This window comes from Ursus arctos, unplaced genomic scaffold (assembly GCF_023065955.2).
Source record: "Ursus arctos isolate Adak ecotype North America unplaced genomic scaffold, UrsArc2.0 scaffold_3, whole genome shotgun sequence".
Classification (NCBI taxonomy): Eukaryota; Metazoa; Chordata; class Mammalia; order Carnivora; family Ursidae; genus Ursus; species Ursus arctos.
Window position 1 is genome coordinate 48,213,970 of NW_026622985.1, and position 19,475 is coordinate 48,233,444.

Below are 19,475 nucleotides of genomic sequence, written 5' to 3' on the forward strand. Positions count from 1 at the left end.
GAGAATTTAAACTCACCTCCTGGACCATCACTGACTGAAATAGTTGAAAGTACTTTCTTTAAAACATATGCAGTATTTATAGGGCTGCTTAGAATAAGCCAACTGAAAGATTTAATGATAATAATCTCCATATTTCTTCTAAAATTGATTTCCGGTTTCAATGAACTTGGAAAGAGTCCTAGGACATCAAATAAATAAAGATCTTAACATGAAATGAATCTTCAGAATATGTTCATAAATTTACATTTTAAACATGACCAGGAAATATATATCTTTGCCCATTATTAAGGTGATACTTTAATGAAAAATTTTCATTTGCATGAAATAAACCTTTTTGGCTACAGATGAAAGGATTTTATGGTAGCGACAATGGTTTTGTGAGTTAAATGATCCCAACATCATCAGGAACGAATCACAAGTGCCTACCATATGAATTACAGCACCATGAGTCTTAAAAAGGTATTTCTGTGGAAAGCATTCTTCCCATCTGTAACAATCAGATTCTGCTTTGAAGTCCTGCTAGAGTCTCACAATACATGAGACAGCCACATGCTACCCAAACTTTTCTCTAAACTTGAGTTTGACTGCATTTTCCCAAAGAACAATATGGCAACTTAATGATGAAGGGGTTTAGAGAGGAAAATGGTTAGTTTTTTTAATTATACTTCACTGTGTGTGAATTCTTCAGTGTTCTTTTCTGGACATAACTATAGAAATTATGCCAGTGGATATGCAAAATTAAATTTCAAATTAAATTGGGACAAAGATGTGTGTCCTTTGATCCCTACAGTATTGAATCTGCAGTGAAGTCTTCACAACCATGTCAGGCCCAAATGAAACTAAACTGTTAAAAAAAAATGAATAAATTGTTATTGAGACTTTTTAAGTATATCAAAAAGAGTTACAAAAATGATATGAGTCAGTAACATAATAGGTTGTCAGTATTTCAAAGAGACTGTCAGTACTGCTGATTTTCATTCCACTACCTCTCCTGAATGGGTATGGGGGTGAGGATTGCCTCTGTCATCCTGGGTTTTTTTTACTTGAAGCTTTCCTCAGCAGACAAAAAATAATAGTGGAGAAACACTTGCAGTGAATGGGAGACTGACATCAGCAAAGTTAAGAGATTAATATAAGTAGAAGTAAAATGACTTGTCTAATCTGTCAGTTTGTGTCATGTGTGTGTGTGATTTCTTTATTAACCCGATGAATCATGACCCAGCTACTTTCTCTGGCAGTTGGTTGCTGATTCTAGAGTCTGATATATTACAGGATGGCAAAATAGCAATGGTAACTAAATTGTAGGTTGAAGAGAGTTCCTCTTCAGTGTACAACAGAATTCTCTCCGTCTTAACTTCCCTAGAGAATTCCACTTCAGTAGTTTTTGTAATTTCATAAAAGAAACAGGCTATCTGGGAGTATCTCTCATTTCCCTGGGCTTTTATAATTTCAGTTATCCACAACAAGCATTGCTGAATACATCTAGGTTCTAAAAGAATGAAGTATGAGAATTTGGGAACTTTGTTCCCATTTTGCCTTTATATGCTTTACTGTTTATGTTCTATCTCATCACTGATAAGAAAGAAAAAAAAAGGGGGCACCTGGGTAGCGCAGTCATTAAGTGTCTGCCTTTGGCTCAGGGCGTGATCCCGGCGTTCTGGGATCGAGCCCCACATCAGGCTTCTCCACTGGGAGCCTGCTTCTTCCTCTCCCACTCCCCCTGCTTGTGTTCTCTCTCTCTCGCTGGCTGTCTCTCTGTCAAATAAATAAATAAAATCTTAAAAAAAAAAAAGAAAAAAAGTTAACAGTAAAAAGAACAGGCTTCTTTCCATTATAAAATAATAGGTAACACTAGCATCAAATAAATGCTAATATGAAGTGGCCACTTTAACCATACAAGAGGATATTATTTGCAATCATATATAAAACTGAAAACCTAGTAACAACTTAAATATCTAAAAACAGAGGATTGATAGTAATATATTTAAAATAATATTGTAGAGGGCCGCCTGGGTGGCTCAGTCGTTAAGTGTCTGCCTTCAGCTCAGGGCGTGATCCTGGCGCTCTGGGATCGAGCCCCACATCAGGCTCATCTGCTGGGAGTCTGCTTCTTACTCTCCCACTCCCCCTGCTTGTGTTCCCTCTCTCACTGGCTGTCTCTCTCTTTGTCAAGTAAATAAATAAAATCTTAAAAATAATAATAATAATATTGTAGAGGACTTGAAAAATATAGCTATTTGTGAGTAAAAGTTAAAAAAATTATGATACTGTTTTATTTTTAAAATAAAACAACAAACATGAAATACCACAAAAGTAGAATTGGCTAATCTTTGGTTGGTAGGACTGCAGATTTATTATCATATATATTATAATTATTTTACTGTTTATTATTTATTAAATATTAGACAATACATTTACATAATATATAACAACATATATATTATACTATTTTTATTTGCTATTCATTATTTTCTATTTTCCAAATTTTCTACAATGAACTTGTGTTAATTTTGGTCTTCAAAACAGTTTTTTTTCATGGAAATTAAAATAAAGCTAGTTTCCTTTCACTACCACTATACTCTGGGAACTATTTGGGAAGCATTAGACAGAAGTTTTTGAGACATACTTTGAAAGGATGAATTCTTTTTTGATCTGTGACTTGGTTATTAAATACACTTTAAGTGTATTGTTTAATTGTTGAGACTTCTTTGAGCAACTTTTCATTTCAGACAACTTTCCTGAACTAGTAAAAATGCTGACACAATATGACTTCTAGCCAGAAGTAATACTCCATCGAGTATCAGGAAATCAAACTGAAACTGATAATTTGAACCATGACCATATTTACAACTTTATAATTCTTTTCAGAAACAAAAAATTACATTTGCCTCAAGTAAATCAACAGAACTGAACAGGATTTCTAACTGAAAATGCCTTTCCAATTCTCTTCCTCAGTGGCATCTCATTCTTGGTAATTACCACTTCAGCTGTGGTCATGAAAAGAAATGACTTGTTACAATGTAGCTTCCTTCTCATGCTTGTAATTTAATGCTGATTAAATTAAATTAAATTAATGCTTTTTGAAACAACCAGGCTGCATACAGGATTCTTTAGTGTAGTAGCAGTAGTATAGTAGTATTAGTACTTTGTTACTGCCTCATTCTAGAAGATTTCCTCAAGAGCGTAAGGTGCCAAATTTCACTTTGAAAAAATATTTCTTACAGAATTCTTTTGTAGTCAGTGCAGTAAGATAGTGGGGAAGACGGTCAAGTCTGATTGTCAGTGAATATATACCAATTTCAGTAATTAACCTGAGCCTGCCCATGTTGCTACTCCACAGGCTCCTCCCTAGGCTCTATCCACAACCCCCCAAAATAATCCAGAAGCTAAAGGTATATATAGGCCTTAAGAACCTAGTTCTATCACCCTATCTGGTGATAGCTTGGGTCCAAGATGCAGCATGTGTTTTTCCACTTGATCACTTTTTTCCCATAGCCTTCACACTCAGGACACTCCAGCCCCCTTGAAAGAAACATTGCTAGTTACGGTCTCACTATTTTTCAACTGTTCAGGTTAAGTTTATTGTAACATGCTGGGTGAGCTTTTGTGAAGATAGAAGTAAAAACTATTAAATACAACTTGCGATTATGCCCATTAAAAATATTACACACACACACACACACCACTGAAACTTTTATCTCACATGTCCTGTTAAATACCTTGACATTAATAGCCATGCTTGGCTTTTTAAATACCTCATATGTATGTACAACAGTAATAGACCCAGTAGAACTCAGGCTAACAAAACTAAAAAGTTATTCTTGAATTCCTTACTTTGAGTGGAAGAGAGGGCACAGGCCTTATAGAAATTCATTTCTTTATTTCACTTGAATCTTTGTGCATGCATAACTCAAAAGTTCAGCTGTTTCAGTCTGTGTCTCAAATTCACATGGGTAACATGTGAATGGAAATAAACCCTGTAGGTAGAAGAAAGAGGAATTTGGATAGAGATCAAAGATTAGCTTCATTCCATTCTTTACTTCCACTTTTTACTATCCCATCTAAATTTGGTATTTTATGGGGCTTTTTTTTTTTCTTCCAAGGGAAAGAGTGAACTTAAATCAGATTTGAGACTTTCTCTCTCTCTTTTTCTAAATCCATGTGATTTGATCTGCTCAGTAATGACTTTAGATAATTGAGTCCTCAATTGTTAGGAACGTTTAGTATGAAAGACATGGCATATATATGTTTAAAGTTGTCACTATAGCCCTGGTTCAGAGTTATAGGAAAAAACCCCTGAATATTTAACAATATAATAAGCAGAAATATTTGTCTTTTTGTCTCTGAGTATTATTTTCCTTTTTTATTTTCTGGAATGGAACTAGTTACTATGTGCTATTAGCTTTGAACATTTCTAAGAATTAGACATCAGAACTTTGCATTACACATTTTCTGAAAGCTTAGCATTCTTTTTATAGTAATCATGTAAGAAGGTAGGGAGTTTAGTGTGGTCCTCCTCATTTCGAGTGGCCCATGGAAAAGACTCTTATTGATATCATCATGAGGTCCATAAAAAGTGAGGAATATTACAATGCTTGAAAAGTTTTTATCTAATTTAAAAATACTTTTTAGAATAATTTTTGCCAACTATTTAGAAACATAGAGTAACTATGAAATGACTATTTTGACTTCTATCAAAATAGCAGTTAAAGTGGATAGAATCAACAATGAAGTGCTTCAAGGTAATGGGGAAGTGAAATCTTGTTTTTGGCTAACCTCAAGTGCTAGAACAGAACTGAAATTATGGACAGTTATGGTTTATTGCGTGGATATCTCAGTGCATTCCAAAGATTAAGATTATATTATTCTATTGTTCCAAAATGAAAGAAATTTAGTTTGGTTTGGGGGTCTTGTTGTTTCACAACTTGATAGGCTTTCATTTAGTTCTGTCAACTTTATTCTGAGAATTCCTTTCTTCTAATAGACCACAATGCTTTAGAGAAGAACAGAGATCAGGTTTGAAAGTAGCCCAGGTAGGCTTGCAGAGCATGCACTTCCATATTCAAGATAATCCTTTCACATTTTTATGGATTTAGAAATATTCTAAATATTGTAAGTACTATACAAATGAAGGAAAATGAAAAAATGGTCTTTGTACTGTAGAGTGGATAACACAAGAAGCTAAAAAATTTGAATTACTTTAAACATTGAAAAATGAATGATAAAACTATAGAGACAAAAAAGGTAATCGATTTGCAAGTATTGAGGGGTGGAAAGGAAGGATGAATAGGTGGAGAACAGGGGATTTTTAGGGCAGTGGAACTATACTGTATGATATTATAATGGTAGGTACATGACATTATGCATTTGTCAAAACCCACAGAACCATACGCCACAAAGCGTGAATCCTAACCATTGGCTTTTGTTAACAATAATATATCAATACTGGCTCATCAATTGTAGCAAATGTACCAGTAATGCAAGATGTTAATAATAGAGGAAATGACAGTGAGGTATATGGAAATTCTCTGTGCTTTCTGCTTAGTTTTTCTTTAAACCCAAACTGCTCTTTAAAAATAAAGTCTATTATTAAAAATATAATTGATTTAAAAATTAAATGTTTATTCCTTTCAAGTTCTTAAAGTATATTTAAAAAATGAAATGCCGGTATCTGGGTGTCTTTACTGCCTGAAGTGAATATGGAGTAAGGTGGACTTCCTTATTGTAAGTTCTTGTGAAGGCTGCTTTCACCTTGGGATCCAGCTTGGAGAAGGGACTAGGTTTGCCTCCCCAACTGCTAATTTCCATGATAGTCTCAAAGTCTTCTTTCATCAAGTAGTAGGAGTCCATAAGAGCAATAACATCCTGTACTCCTTCTACCCCTTGTGAGGTCAAGGGCTGTACAAGTGCATCCCTTATATGTGACAGATAATCCACGTTTACAGTCCTTTTGCTGGAATAAGTTCTGAGACTCATGTACAGTGCTAGGTCCTGTACAATAGGATCATGATTGCTGGTAGATGAGTGCTTCCCCAACCAGCTTGGGAAGGTAGGAAACTGGGTCATGTACCCCCTCATTAACTCTCCAGGAAGAACACTGGCATAAAAGGCTTGTGTGGGCAGAAGTCTCTAGTTCTGCTTGCTCCGGATCTGATGGTCCACTAGGTCACCATCACATATGCTATGTGCTGCTCTGCTTGAAAGCATCAAGTGCTTTTTCATGTCACCCCCTGCAGCTGCAGGCTTCACATGTATGTAGTTCCCCTGGACAAACAGGTGTGCTATTGAATAATCATGGAAAAAGAGATCTGACTTATCCACAAGTGACATATGAGCAGTCTTCTCTCCAGCTGCAAACACTTTCCAGGCAACATCCAGTGGCCCATCTGATATCCTTTTTGTCTCTATGAGAATCAGCCTTGGCCTGGTCATAGGTTAGTGCCTTACTTCATGCACACTACATCCTCAGATTCTGTAAACCCTGTCTGATATCTTGATTGGCTCCAAAAATTATTTCACTCATAGCTGGAGGGGGGATCTTTAAGCCCTCTTTAAATGCAATAGACATCATAGCACCCTTAATCTTTCAACTCGAGGTCTTTGAAAATGAAGATCAAAGCAATAATGAACCAAAGAGTGAATCTTGGGATGATTTCTGTTGTTGCACATACAAATAATGGGAATTTTTGTATGTTTTGTCAGACCAATTAATTCTGAATTCCTCCCCTGTCCTCTTTGACAAGCCATCTATTTCATCCATGATGAGAGCATGTTTCATGCTTACTGAATGGGCTGCTCCACTTGACTCGTGTTGAGAAGTTGAATAAAAGCCTGTGATGCTGGTATTATTCAGTGATTCAGCAACAATCTCCTTCAAAGTGTTCTTACTCCAAGTGTCACTTGCATTCAGTTCCATGTAGCTATATCCCAATTTCTGACAAATCAGAGACTAGATTCTGAATACAATGAAGAGTTAAATGAAGATGACTCTAAATCTGATGAGAAAAAAGCAAGACTCTATGGAAACTGATAGTGATCAAGAAAAAGACAAAATCTTCAAAGCCTTCAAAATCAGAAAAAGATAAGGAGTCCAGAAAAGGAAAAAGTTCAAAGAAACGAAACTGTTTTTCACTGCTGACAGCCACTTTTTATTCACCCCATTGACCAGTCTAGTTTGCCTAGATAATGCCTTGTTTTTTCCAAAGGAATCCTATTTTAGCATAATGGGGCAACTCAGTAGTCCCATTGTAAATAAATGGTGGTACAGCTAGAGAGATATAACCAGCAGGCTAACATACACCTCTTATGGAAGTTGATAGGACTGCTTGAGTCCTCCACTGTCCCCTGTCAATCTAATTAGATTGTGCTTCAAATTTACTCTGTATAGTCAGAAACTGCATGTGGGCTTCGGAGGCAGATTTTAGTTAACAATAATATGCCTGGGAACATTGGTACTAAGGCAATTTTTGTAAGCTTAAGAATTTATCCTAATGGCCTTTATAGGACTGATGCCAATTTTTTTAAAAAGGTAGTTACTATTATGTGGTGAAATTTTGTAAATAAATCATACAACAAAACCAAAAAAAAATGAAATGCCATATTAAACACATGGCTTTATTTGCTTTCATTTATTTTTTTTGCAATTCTCCTTGAAATTGTGCAAGTTGGATGCAGTGTTAATTTTTTTTTAAATGTTGAATGAGAGACATTTACATTTGGCAGTCTGAGAGTCTGTATATCCTGAAACACTTCTACATGAAAATAGCAAAACTACTTTTTGAAATTTATGAATGACTTCCAAAAAGATGAAGGAAGGTGAGCAAATCCTGTAGCTGTTGGCTATCCTGAGCTATCCCAAAGTCTCCAGCTGGATAAAGCTTGAACATTATTAATAGACTACTACATAGTGTAAAAGGGAGTCAAAGCCTTGGGCCTATGAAGGGAGAAGTTTTGATTGGAGACCAGCATAAAGAAAGGAATAAGAAAGGGACACCTCTAAGGAAAAGGGTGACTGGAAGAGGAAATACTGATGAATAAAACAACAAATGTATCTTAGAATATATTTGAATATATGAATAGAGGGAACTGCAAAAGCAATGAAAATAAAAGGGGGGGAATCTCATTTTTTTTACATGAGAATTTGTAATCAGGTTTTGGGATCTGCATTTACAATAACTGCATTTAAAAAAAAAAAAATCCCTGCAATCTAAGAATTTAAAGTTTATCCTAGGTGATAGTATCCCAGCCATCCAATAGAGGCAAACAAAATCACACTCAACCCAGTTTTCAAATATAGATATCAAATTCAGTTCAGGCTTCAAAAACTTCTCACAAAGAAGTTCCAATGTATATGAGCTCAAAAAAAAAAAAATTTAAAAACGGAGGAGAATTAAGACATCATGAGAATGAATCAGTAGAAACAACAAATAGTAATCTAGGCCATAAAGACTTCAGATAACAGATAAAGAATATAAAATAGTTATGGGTAAAGAAATAAAAGGAAGAAATAAAACCATGAGCAAAGAGTAGGAAACTATAAAAATAACTGAGAAATTATGAAATCTAACCAAATAGAGCACCTGGAATTCAACAGTATAATCACTGAAATGAAGATACCAATAGAAATGTTAAACAGTAGATTAGACACATGTGGAGAGAGAAAGACTGGAAGGTAGATCTGAAATAAAAATACATATAATTCAGGACAAAAAGAGACATAAAAAGTATGACACAAAGCTTAAGAAACATTGAGAGTATAATGACAATGACCACATACATCTAATTGGAATTCCAAAATAAGATGATAAATCAACTACTTTATTTCAATAAATTTGAACACTTAAATAAATTTCTAGAAAAATATAACTTATGCAGATATAGAAAGTATGAGTAGTCCTATAGTTGCTAAAGAAATTCTATCGGTAGTTAAAAATCTTCCTCAAAAACCACAAAACTCAAATGGTTTTCCAGGAGATTTCTACCCAACTTTCTAAAATCAGATAAAGGCGATCCTGACTACATCAAAATTCAACATGGCTAATACAGGACTGGAAAATTATAGATTAACCCCATTCATGAACATGGGTTAAAAAATCCTAAACAAAGCAGTAGTAAAACAATTCCAGCTGTGTACAAAATAGATAATTACATCACAACCAAGCTTATTTGACTCTGTAAATTTAATGATGGCTTAATATTAGAAATACTATGTAATGTGTCTCACAACAACTATGAAATTACAGGAGAAAAAAGACATCTCATTTTGGTATAAACAAATTTAACATCTATTTATAATAAAAACTTTAATTCAAAGTAGAAATAGAAAGGTCCCTCCTAAAACTGAATGAAACCACCATAAGATACCATTATTCACTGACTTACTTGGCAAATTATACCAAACATTGGCAAGGATGTGACTAAACTGGAATTCTCATATGCACTGCTTCTCAGAGTAGGGTTGATTATAGCCTTCCAGAAATAATCTAGTATTATTTAGCAGATTTTAAGCCACAGTGATTTTAGTCCACTGTTGCACATGTGAACCACAAGAGTGCTATAAAAATGTTCTCGAGGCATTGTTTGTAATAACAAAAAAATGCAAATGTCTGTCATCAGGAGATTGGGTAAATAAGTTCTTTTATACTCATATTATGGCCTACTAGACAGCAAAGAACTATAGCTACATTGATCAACAGAGATTAGCTAACAAGATATTGAATGAAAAGAGCAAGTTGTGAAAATATAAAACCATTTTTATAAAGTTCAAAAAAAAAAAAAAAAGCAAAGGAATTAACACAAAATCAAGATCCTAATTTCCCACAGAGAGGAGGAGGGATGTTAATAGAAGTGCACAAAGGGCTCAAAAGTATTGCTAACGTATTTTCCTTAAATTAGAAAGTGAGTGAACAGGTGTTTCTCATATCATTATACTTCGTAACATATATAGATGTTATTTATTTTTATAAATTTATCAACTATTTCATAATCAAAATTATGTCTATGAAAATCTAACATGATAGATATGTAATTTGAGGTGATATGTTAAAGAAAAACTTCCTTTTATAATAGCGTAAGACAGATGATGGAGGCAGGAAACAAAAATCAAGCAAAGGAGATTATTGACCTTATTAACACTTGCCAAATGCTATCAAGTTTTTCATCCAGGTACCTATAGAATGTGTTGTGAAAGGCATTGCTGTGGACTGGTGAGGACCCATATTGTTTGGTATAAATATTGGTTGTGATACTTCTTAGCTGTGGGATCTTGGGTTTTGGTTCCCACATTTGTAAAATATAGATGATACGGGCACCTAATTTATTAAGTTATTGTAAGTATTAAATGAATTAGCCCATGGAAGGTGCTGAGAAAGGACACACACAGGATAAAAGCTCAATCAATATTAGATTCTAGTAATATTATCTTTTGATTTAATACTTTGAAATGTTTTGTTTGTGTTATGATAGGCTTTGGTCATTTGACGAAACAGTTGATGACATTGGCTGATGGACACGTGGTGTTGGCTCTAGAAGGAGGACATGATCTCACAGCCATCTGTGATGCATCAGAAGCCTGTGTAAATGCCCTCCTAGGAAACGAGGTAAAAAAATTAAAAGTACACAAGAGTAGGGCTAAAGGACTAGAAATGTATGCATGCATATATTTAATTTTTTTAATCCCATGTAAGCAAAAAGCACAATGTTGCTCTTACAATTTTAAGAAAGAAGATGAGCTTTTAGGAGGAGTTTACATGTACTCCTGTTATATGGTATAACTGTTGTCCAGTTAATGCACTTGGCACTTTCCTCAATCAGGTTATTTGTGAGGTCAATAAATAAGATAACTGTTGGGAAGAGAAGTGCTTTATGGATTGACCCAACTAATAAGCATTGAAACACTGAAAAACAAATAACTCAAAGAAAATTTCTCTTGAGATTTTCCATAGGATTGTGTTAGCTCAAGGGAGAAAATAAAGCTTTTAAAAAGTTTTTTCATCTTTATTGAACTATAGTTGACATAAAATTGTAATTCATTTAAAGTGTACAATATGATGACTTGATATATGTACACATTGTGAAATGATTCTTTCCATGAAATTAAATTGACACATTCATCACCTCACATACTTCTTGTTTTGTGAGAACACTTAAATTCTACTTTCTTAGCAAATTTTAATTATATAATATAGTATTATCAACTATAGTCATCATGTTATACATTAGATCCTCAAACGTTATTCATCCTGTAACTAAAAGTTTAAAACCTTTTATCAACCTCTCCTTATTACCCCCACCCCTCCAGCCCTTGACAACCAATATTCTACTCTGTCTCTACAAGTTCAACTGCTTTTTTGGGGAGGGGAGTGGTCAAAATAAGTGATACCATGCAGTATTTTTTCTCGGTCTGGCATATTTCACTTAGTATAATGCCCTCCATGTTTGTTATCAAAAATGACAAGATTTTCTTCTTTTCAAAAGATCGAATAATATTCTATTGTGTGTATATACACACACATGTATACACCACATTTTCTTTATACACTTATCTGTTGATGGACATTTAGTTTGTTTCTGTACCTTGACTATTGTGAATAATTCTGCAGTAAACATTGAAGTACAGATATCTCTCCAAGATAGTGATTTTATTTCCTTTGGATATATACCCAGAATAAGATTGCTGGATCATATATCATAAAATGTGTAGTTTTAGTTTCTTGAGGAATTTCCTGCTGTTTTCCATAGTGGCTGTACATCTTACCTTTCCAACAGCATAGCTCAAAGGTTCCCTGTTCTCCACGTCCTCACCAGCATTTATCTCTTTTCTTTTTGATAATTCATGAGGTAATATCTCATTATGATTTTGATTTGCATTTTCCTCATGATTACTGATATTGATCACCTTTCCATGTACATGTTGGCCATTTATATGTCTTCTTTGAAAAACATCTAATTGGGCCTTTTACCCGTTTTTAATTGGTTTATTTGGGGTTTTGCCTTTGTTTTTGTTTTTTGGGTTTTTTTGTGTTTTTTGCTATTGAATTGTATGAGTTCTTTGTATATTTTAGATCTTAACCTCTTATTGGATATATAGTTTGCAAATATTTTCTCCCATTCTATAGCTTACCTTTTCATTTTACTCAGCTTTGCTGTGCAGAAGTTTTTAAGCTTGATATAGTCCCACTTTTTGTTTGCTTGCTTGCTTTTGTTGCCTTTACTTTTGAGGTCAGATCCAAAAAAACATTGCCAAAGCTAATGTCAAGATTACCTCCTATGTTTTCTTCTAAGAGTTTTATGGTTTCAAATCTTACATTTAAATTTTTAATCAATTTGTATGATGTAAGATAAGAGTCCAGTTGTATTCTTTTGTGTATGGCTGTTCAGTTTTACCAACACCATTTATTGAAGAGACTATTCCTTCCCCATTGTATATTCCTGGATCCTTTGTCGAAAATTAATTTACTATATGTGCATGAGTTTATTTTGGGCCCTTTTTTCTGTTCCATTAATCTGTGTATCTGTTTTAATGTCAATACCATAGTGCATTGATTACTTGTAGTATATTTGAAATCAAGAAGTGTAATGACTCCAGCGTTATTGTTCTTTCTCAAGATCCCTTCACGTGTTTGGGGTCTTTGTGGTTTCATATGAGTTTTAGAATTTCTTTTCTATTTCTGTAAAAAAATGCCTTTTGATAAGGATTGGATTGACTCTATAGATTGCTTTGGGTAATACGAACATTTTAATAATATTAACTCCTCATCCATGAACATGGGATATCTTTCCATTTATTTGTGTCTTCTTCAGTTTCTTTCATCAATTACTTTACAGTTTTTGATGTATAGACCTTTCATTTCCTTGGATACATTTGTCTCTAAGTATTTTATTGTTTATGATACCATCATAAATGGGATTGTTTTATTTCTTCTTCAGATAGTTCACTATTGGTATATAAAAACTGATTTTTTATATCAACTTTGCCTTCCGCAACTTTACTGAATTTGTTTATTAATTCTAATAGTTTTGTGGTGGAGTCTTTAGAGTTTTTCATATATATCATGTCATCTGCAATTAGAGACAGTTTTCCTTCTTCCTTTCCAATTTGGATGCCTTTTATTTCTTTTCCTTGCTTAATTGTTCCAGATCATACTTAGAATACATTGTTGAAAGCAAAAGTGGGCATCCTTATCTTGTTCTTGATCTTAGATATGGTGTTAGCTCTAGGCTTGTCATATATGGCATTTATTATGTCAAAGTATGTTCCTTCTATACTGAATTTGTTGAGATTTTTTAATCATAAAAGATGTTGAGTATTGTCAGATGCTTTGTCTGCATCTATTGAGATGATCATATGATTTTTATCCTTCATTTTGTTAATGTATTGTATCACATTGGTTGATTTTTGTATGTTGAACCATTCTTGCATCCCTGGAGTAAGTCCCACTTGATCACGGTGTGTGGTCCTTTTAATGTAATGTTGAATTCAGTCTGCTAATATTTTGTTGAAAGTTTTTGCATCTATGTTCATCAGAGATATTGGCCTGCAATTTCTTTCCCTATAGTGTCCTTTACTGGCTTTGGTATCAGGGAAATACTGGCCTCCTAAAATGAGTTCAGACATGTTCCCTTCTATTCAGTTTTTTGGATGAGCTTGAGAAGGATGGGTATTAGCCCTTCAATATTTGGTAGAACTCTCCAGTGAAGCCATCTGATTCTGGACTTTTCTTTTTGGGGAGGTTTGTGATTACTGATTCAGTATCCTTACTAGTTATTAGTCTGTTCATGTTTTCTGTTTTTTCAGAATTCCATCTTGATAGGTTTTATATTTCTAGGAATTTATACATTTCTTCTACACTGTACAATTTATTGATGTATAATTGTTCATAGTAGTTTCTTATCCTTTGGATTTCTATGTTATAAGGTGTCATGTCTCCTCTTTCAAATCTGATTTTATTAATTGAGGCTTTTCTCTTTTTCTCTTAGTCTAGTTAAAGGTTTATCTGTTTTATATATCTCTTCCTAAAACCAGCTCTTAGTTTCATTGATGTTTTTCTTTTGTTTGCTGCATCCCATAAATTTTAGTATGTTGTGTTTCCATTTTCATTTGTCTCAAGATTTTTTAATTTCTCTTTTCATTTCTTTGACCTATTGGTTGTTCAGGATCATGTTATTAAATTACCACGTATTTGTGAGTATTCCAGTTTTCCTTTTGTCATTGATTTCTAGTTTTATGCCATTGTGGTCAGAAAAGTTACTTGGAATGATTTCATTCTTTTAAAATTTGCTGAGACTGGTTTATGGCCTAATGTATAATTTTTCCTGGAGAATGTTCCGTATGTGCTTGAGAAGAATGTATTTTCTGCTGCTGTATAGAATGTTCAGTATAGTCTTTTAGGTCCATATCGTCTAAAGCATAATTTAAGTCCAATATTTCTTTATTGATTTTCTGTCTGGCTGACCTATCCATTATTGAAAGTGGGGTATTAAAGTCCCCTAATATTGTATTTATGTATATTTCTTTCTTCAGTCTGTTAGTATCTGCTTTATAAGTTTAGCTGCTTCTATGTTGGGTGTGTATTTACAAGTGTTAAATACTCTTGATGAATTGACCCCTTTGTCATGATACAGTGACCTTCTTTGTCTCTTATTACAGGTTTTAACTTACAGTGTATTTTTTCTGATATACGCATACCTACCCCTGCTTTCTTCTGGTTTCCACTGGCATGGAACGTCTTCTCCATCCTTTCATTTTCAGTCTGTGTATACTTAAATCTGAAGCTATTCTCTTGTAGGCAGCATATAGTTCAGTCTTATTTTTGTATTCATTTAACCACTCTGTGTTTTCTGGTTTGGATTTTAGTCCATTAAATTTGAAGTAGGAATTGATATGTACAGGCTTACTATTGCTATCTTGTTGTATTTTGGCAGTTTTATGGTTCCTTTCTTCTTCTCCTGCTGTCTTTTTTTGTACATTGATGATTTCCCATAGTGTTATGTTTTGATTTCTCCGTCTTTTACATACTTCTGTAGTTTTTTGCTTCATGCTTACCATGAGGCTTGCAAAAATCTTACAGTTATAATAGTGTATTTTAGACTGATAACATCGTAACTCTAATGTGTATAGAAAGTACATTTTTACACTCCCTTCCCACAATTTATGTTTTTGATATCACAGTTTATACCTTTTTATATTGTGTATTCATTAACAAATTATTGTGGTTATAGCTATTTTTAATACTTTTGTCTTTTAACCTTTACACTAAAGTTATGATTTCCCACTATCATTATAATATTAGAGTATTCTGAATTTAATAACATGTTTACCTTTATCAGTGAATTTTATACTTTCATACATTTTTATGTTACTAGTTTAATATTCTTTCATTTCAGCTTGAGGAACTCCCTTTAACAACTCTTGTAAGGGCAATCTAATGATGATGACTACTTCAGCTTTTGTTTGTCTGCAAAATTGTATCTATCCTTCGATTCTTAATGACTGCTTTTTTGGGTAGAGTATTCTTGATCAGCAGTTTTTTCTTATTGCACTTTGAATATATCATGCCACTCCTTTCTGGTCTTTAAGGTTTTTGCTGAGAAATCCACTCATAATCTTAATGAGATTCCTCTATCTGTGGCAAGTTGCTTTTCTCTTGCTGTTTTTAAGATTCTCTCTTTGTCTTTAACTTCTGAAAATTTAATGTGCCTTGGTGTGGGTCTCTTTAGATCCATCTAATTTGGTACTCTTTGGAATTTCTATCTTTGCATGTCTGTTTCTCTCCCCAGGTAAGGATAGTTTTTAACCACTATTTCTTCAAATAAGCTTTCTGGCCCTTTCTCTTCTCCTTCTGGAACTCCTGTAATTCCTTTGATATGCTTCATGGTGTCCCATAAGTCCTTTAAGCTATCTTTCCTGTTTTTCATTCTTTCTTTCTTTTTGCTATTTTGACTGGATGAGTTTCACTGCCCTGTCTTTGAATTCACTGACCTTTTCTTTCATTTGATCTAGTCTGCTCTTACACTCTTCTGTTGACTTTTTCAGTTCAGTTATAGTATTCTTTAGTTCTGTGACTTTTTGTTTGTTACCTTTTAATATTCTCAATCTCTTTGTTGAAACTTTCACTTTGTTTCTGCATTGCTTTCCTGACCTCAGTGACCATCTTCACAGCTGTTTTTTTTTTTTCTTTTTGATTCAATTTAGTTAACATCTAGTGTATTATTAGTTTCAGGGGTAGAATTTAATGACTCATCAGTTGCATATAACACCTAGTGCTCCTTATCAGGTACCCTCTTTAATGCCCATCACCCAGTCACCCCATCCCCCCACCCATCTCCCCTCCAACAACCCTCAGTTTGTTTCCTATAGTTAAGAGTCCCTTGTGGTTTGCTTCCCTCTCTGTTTTTACCTTATTTTATTTTTCCTTCCCTTCCCCTATGTTCACCTATTTTATTTCTTAAATTCTACATATGAGTGAAATCATATGGTATTTGTCTTTCTCTTACTGATTTACTTCACTTAGCATAATACACTGTAGTTCTATCCATGTCATTGCAAATGGCAAGAGTTCATTCTTTTTGATGGCTGAGTAATATTCATATATATATATATATATATATATATATATATGATGTATATATAATGTGTGTGTGTACACACATACACACACACACACACACACGCACACACTAGATTATCTTTATCCATTCATCTGTTGACAAACATCTGGGGTCTTTCCATATTTTGGCTATTGTGGACAATGCTGCTATAAACTTTGGGGTACATGTGCCCCTTCAAATCACTGTTTTTGTATCCTTTGGATAAATACCTAGTAGTGTAATTGCTGTGTCATAGGGTAGCCCTTTTTAACTTTTTTGAGGAACCTCCATATAGTTTTCCAGAGTGACTATTTTTTATAGTGAATGTATACAAGTGTTAAGACTGTTTTATATGTTTTACTTTTTTTTCATGAACTTGCAATATGACTGCTTACAAAACAAACATATACAAAATCATTTTTTAAATCTGTCATGCATATTGTTTTTTAACAGTGACTTATGCTTTTGCCTGTAGTATTTACGAAGGGGAAAAAAGTATATTTTTCTTCTGCATGCTGAACACATAAGTCTTATTGTCATCTTTATCTTACAGATCTGTAGTGCTTCAACATGATTATTGTGCCATATTTATTGAAGTAAATATGTACATTTTTTATTTTGAGGAAAATATGAGAAAGAAAATTTGAGCAGTCTTTAAGTCTTTATTCTGTTATATAATTTTAGACAGCACAGTAACTCAAGGGTGTAGCCATCTGATGATTAATATTATTAGTGAATTGCTATTTCAGATCACGAATTTCAGGGTGTCTAAGATTTTCTAAATATTGCAGTCCTTCTGAGTTTCCTATGAACAAATGATTTAAAAAATAACGTTGGGCATTTTTTTTTTGCATGTATGGCAATAAAGGAGTGCAAAAAATAAATGCTACTTCTATCTTGTCAGTTAATGTTGAGCTGCTCTATTTGCCTACCAGAAAACATATTTTGCATATTCACCTACGGTCTCAACTTACATATTTGATTTTAAATATGGAAACATTTTAGAGAAGCAGACTGGTTTTAATATTTACATTATAAAGGCTTATGCCAGATGTGCAGAAAATCACAGTAGGTTGTGGATTGTGGCTCCATGGATGATTGACCTGCCCAGAAAAAAATGTTACCCAGTTGTAAAAGCCAAGTACTTTTCCAACTATGTGAAAGGAAATTATGGATTTCACTGGCTCTCTTTGAGCACATCCATTCAAATGAGATTCTATTTCTATGTGCTGGTAATCTTTACACTTGGCCTACTTTATTCTTCCAAGGGAGGATTTCCAGGGAGAATGGAGTAATTTTTTGTGTGTGTGGTCTCTTTCTTTAAAAAATGACTGTACTTCAGAACACATTCAAGTCAGTTGTGTGAGTTACATGGTTTTCTTAATTTGTCTGAATATACTAAAAAGCTAAATGGTTGTGGTTTCTACCTTCCTTCCACTGCATGACCTTTTGATTGGGATGTCTGTGGTCATTTTCTCATATGGGCTATTCCTAGAGATCAGATAGACTGTTTTCGTAGAGCAATTAGTGACATTAGAACAGTATCCCCTAATTTAAAGTTTGGGACCTATTCTCAAATCTACTCTATACCTTTTCTCTGCATTTTAGAAAGACCAAGCTTGATATAGAGGAAGGGATAAAAATGTCATTGATCAATCTTAAACATGCCCATGTGGATGTACAGACACTAAAAATTCCAGTAAATGATTATTGAAATGATTATTTTTGGCAATATTGACAATTTAATCAACTCTAATATCTGGACATCTTATAGTAAATTTGCTTTAGTTATTATAATACCCTAAATACCACCTTGTCTTTTTTCATTGACTATCTTTAATTGTGTAAGCACAATCTAAAATTTGTGTATCATGAACTAAAGGAAAACAAGTTTAAATAATCTCTGGTTTTCTGTATTTTTTTTCCATTGAGATTTCTTTGGAAAATAAATAAGATTATAAATTTCCCACAAGATACCTTAAGGGAAACAGATGTATTTGGTATATTGAACTTTGAAAGGTAAATTTTGGTGTGTCACGTCTATCAGTATGCAGAGGAACAAAGCTTAGGAAAAGAAAAAAAAAATTTTTAATGAAAAATGGAAGAAAAATACATGTGTGTTGTGCATTATAATTCATTTGAAAAAAGGAAATGAAAATGTAATGCTTGAAACAACTTAAGAAACAAAGAGTTCTTCTCACTTTCATTGACAATATAATTTATAATCCAAGGTCTGGCTTTCTATATGTTTTTTCCAGTTCAGAGGTCATCATGACTAACAGCATGACTATATAGAAGTTTTAAATTTCATTCTTTTAGAAAAAAATAATATTTAATAAGGCATATTGCATGTACTTCATCATTTTAAAAAGTGCATACATGTAGTTTTCACAGTAGTTTTATGTAGTAAGGTCTAGGTAAGATAATTTTTAAAAAATCTTTCAAATACCAATTATTGCAATTTCAAATCCCAGTTTCCCTCCAGACTCCCTTTTCAAGTGATTAATAGGGCAATTATAACTTATTATCTGGGATTTCACTTCTACAAATAGCAAAATGTACTAAAGCTTTAGCTAAAAACATTGGCAGAACCTACTTTGGCTTCTCAACACTGAACATGCAATTGAACTCAAATTAGGAAGGTCAAGAAGGGCCTTTTGAGGGACTCTGCACTTTGTCAGATGTATTTATTCATGTGCAGGAGATTAGAATTCATAAACATTTTGCCAGTTTTTTGAATGCTATTTCTTTTCCTTGTTGTTCTTGGCCAGGCCATGTCAATACAGCAAAATGCTGCTTCATATGACTTATTATCAGCAGAATAATATGTATTACATAACCCAAAGGAATTATAAAATCAGCAGGAACTCTTGGCCTGCATCTTAGTA

At 33.5% G+C, this 19,475-nt stretch overlaps 1 protein-coding gene across 1 annotated transcript in view; it reads left to right on the top strand.

Annotated features, from left to right (window-relative positions):
- The window catches only part of HDAC9 (histone deacetylase 9), a 906,012-nt gene that overhangs the window by 814,623 nt on the left and 71,914 nt on the right, over positions 1-19,475 (top strand). The window contains exon 23 of the mRNA XM_044386989.3: positions 10,465-10,598. Coding sequence (XP_044242924.1) covers positions 10,465-10,598 — 134 coding nt within the window. The remainder of the gene's footprint in view (positions 1-10,464; positions 10,599-19,475) is intronic.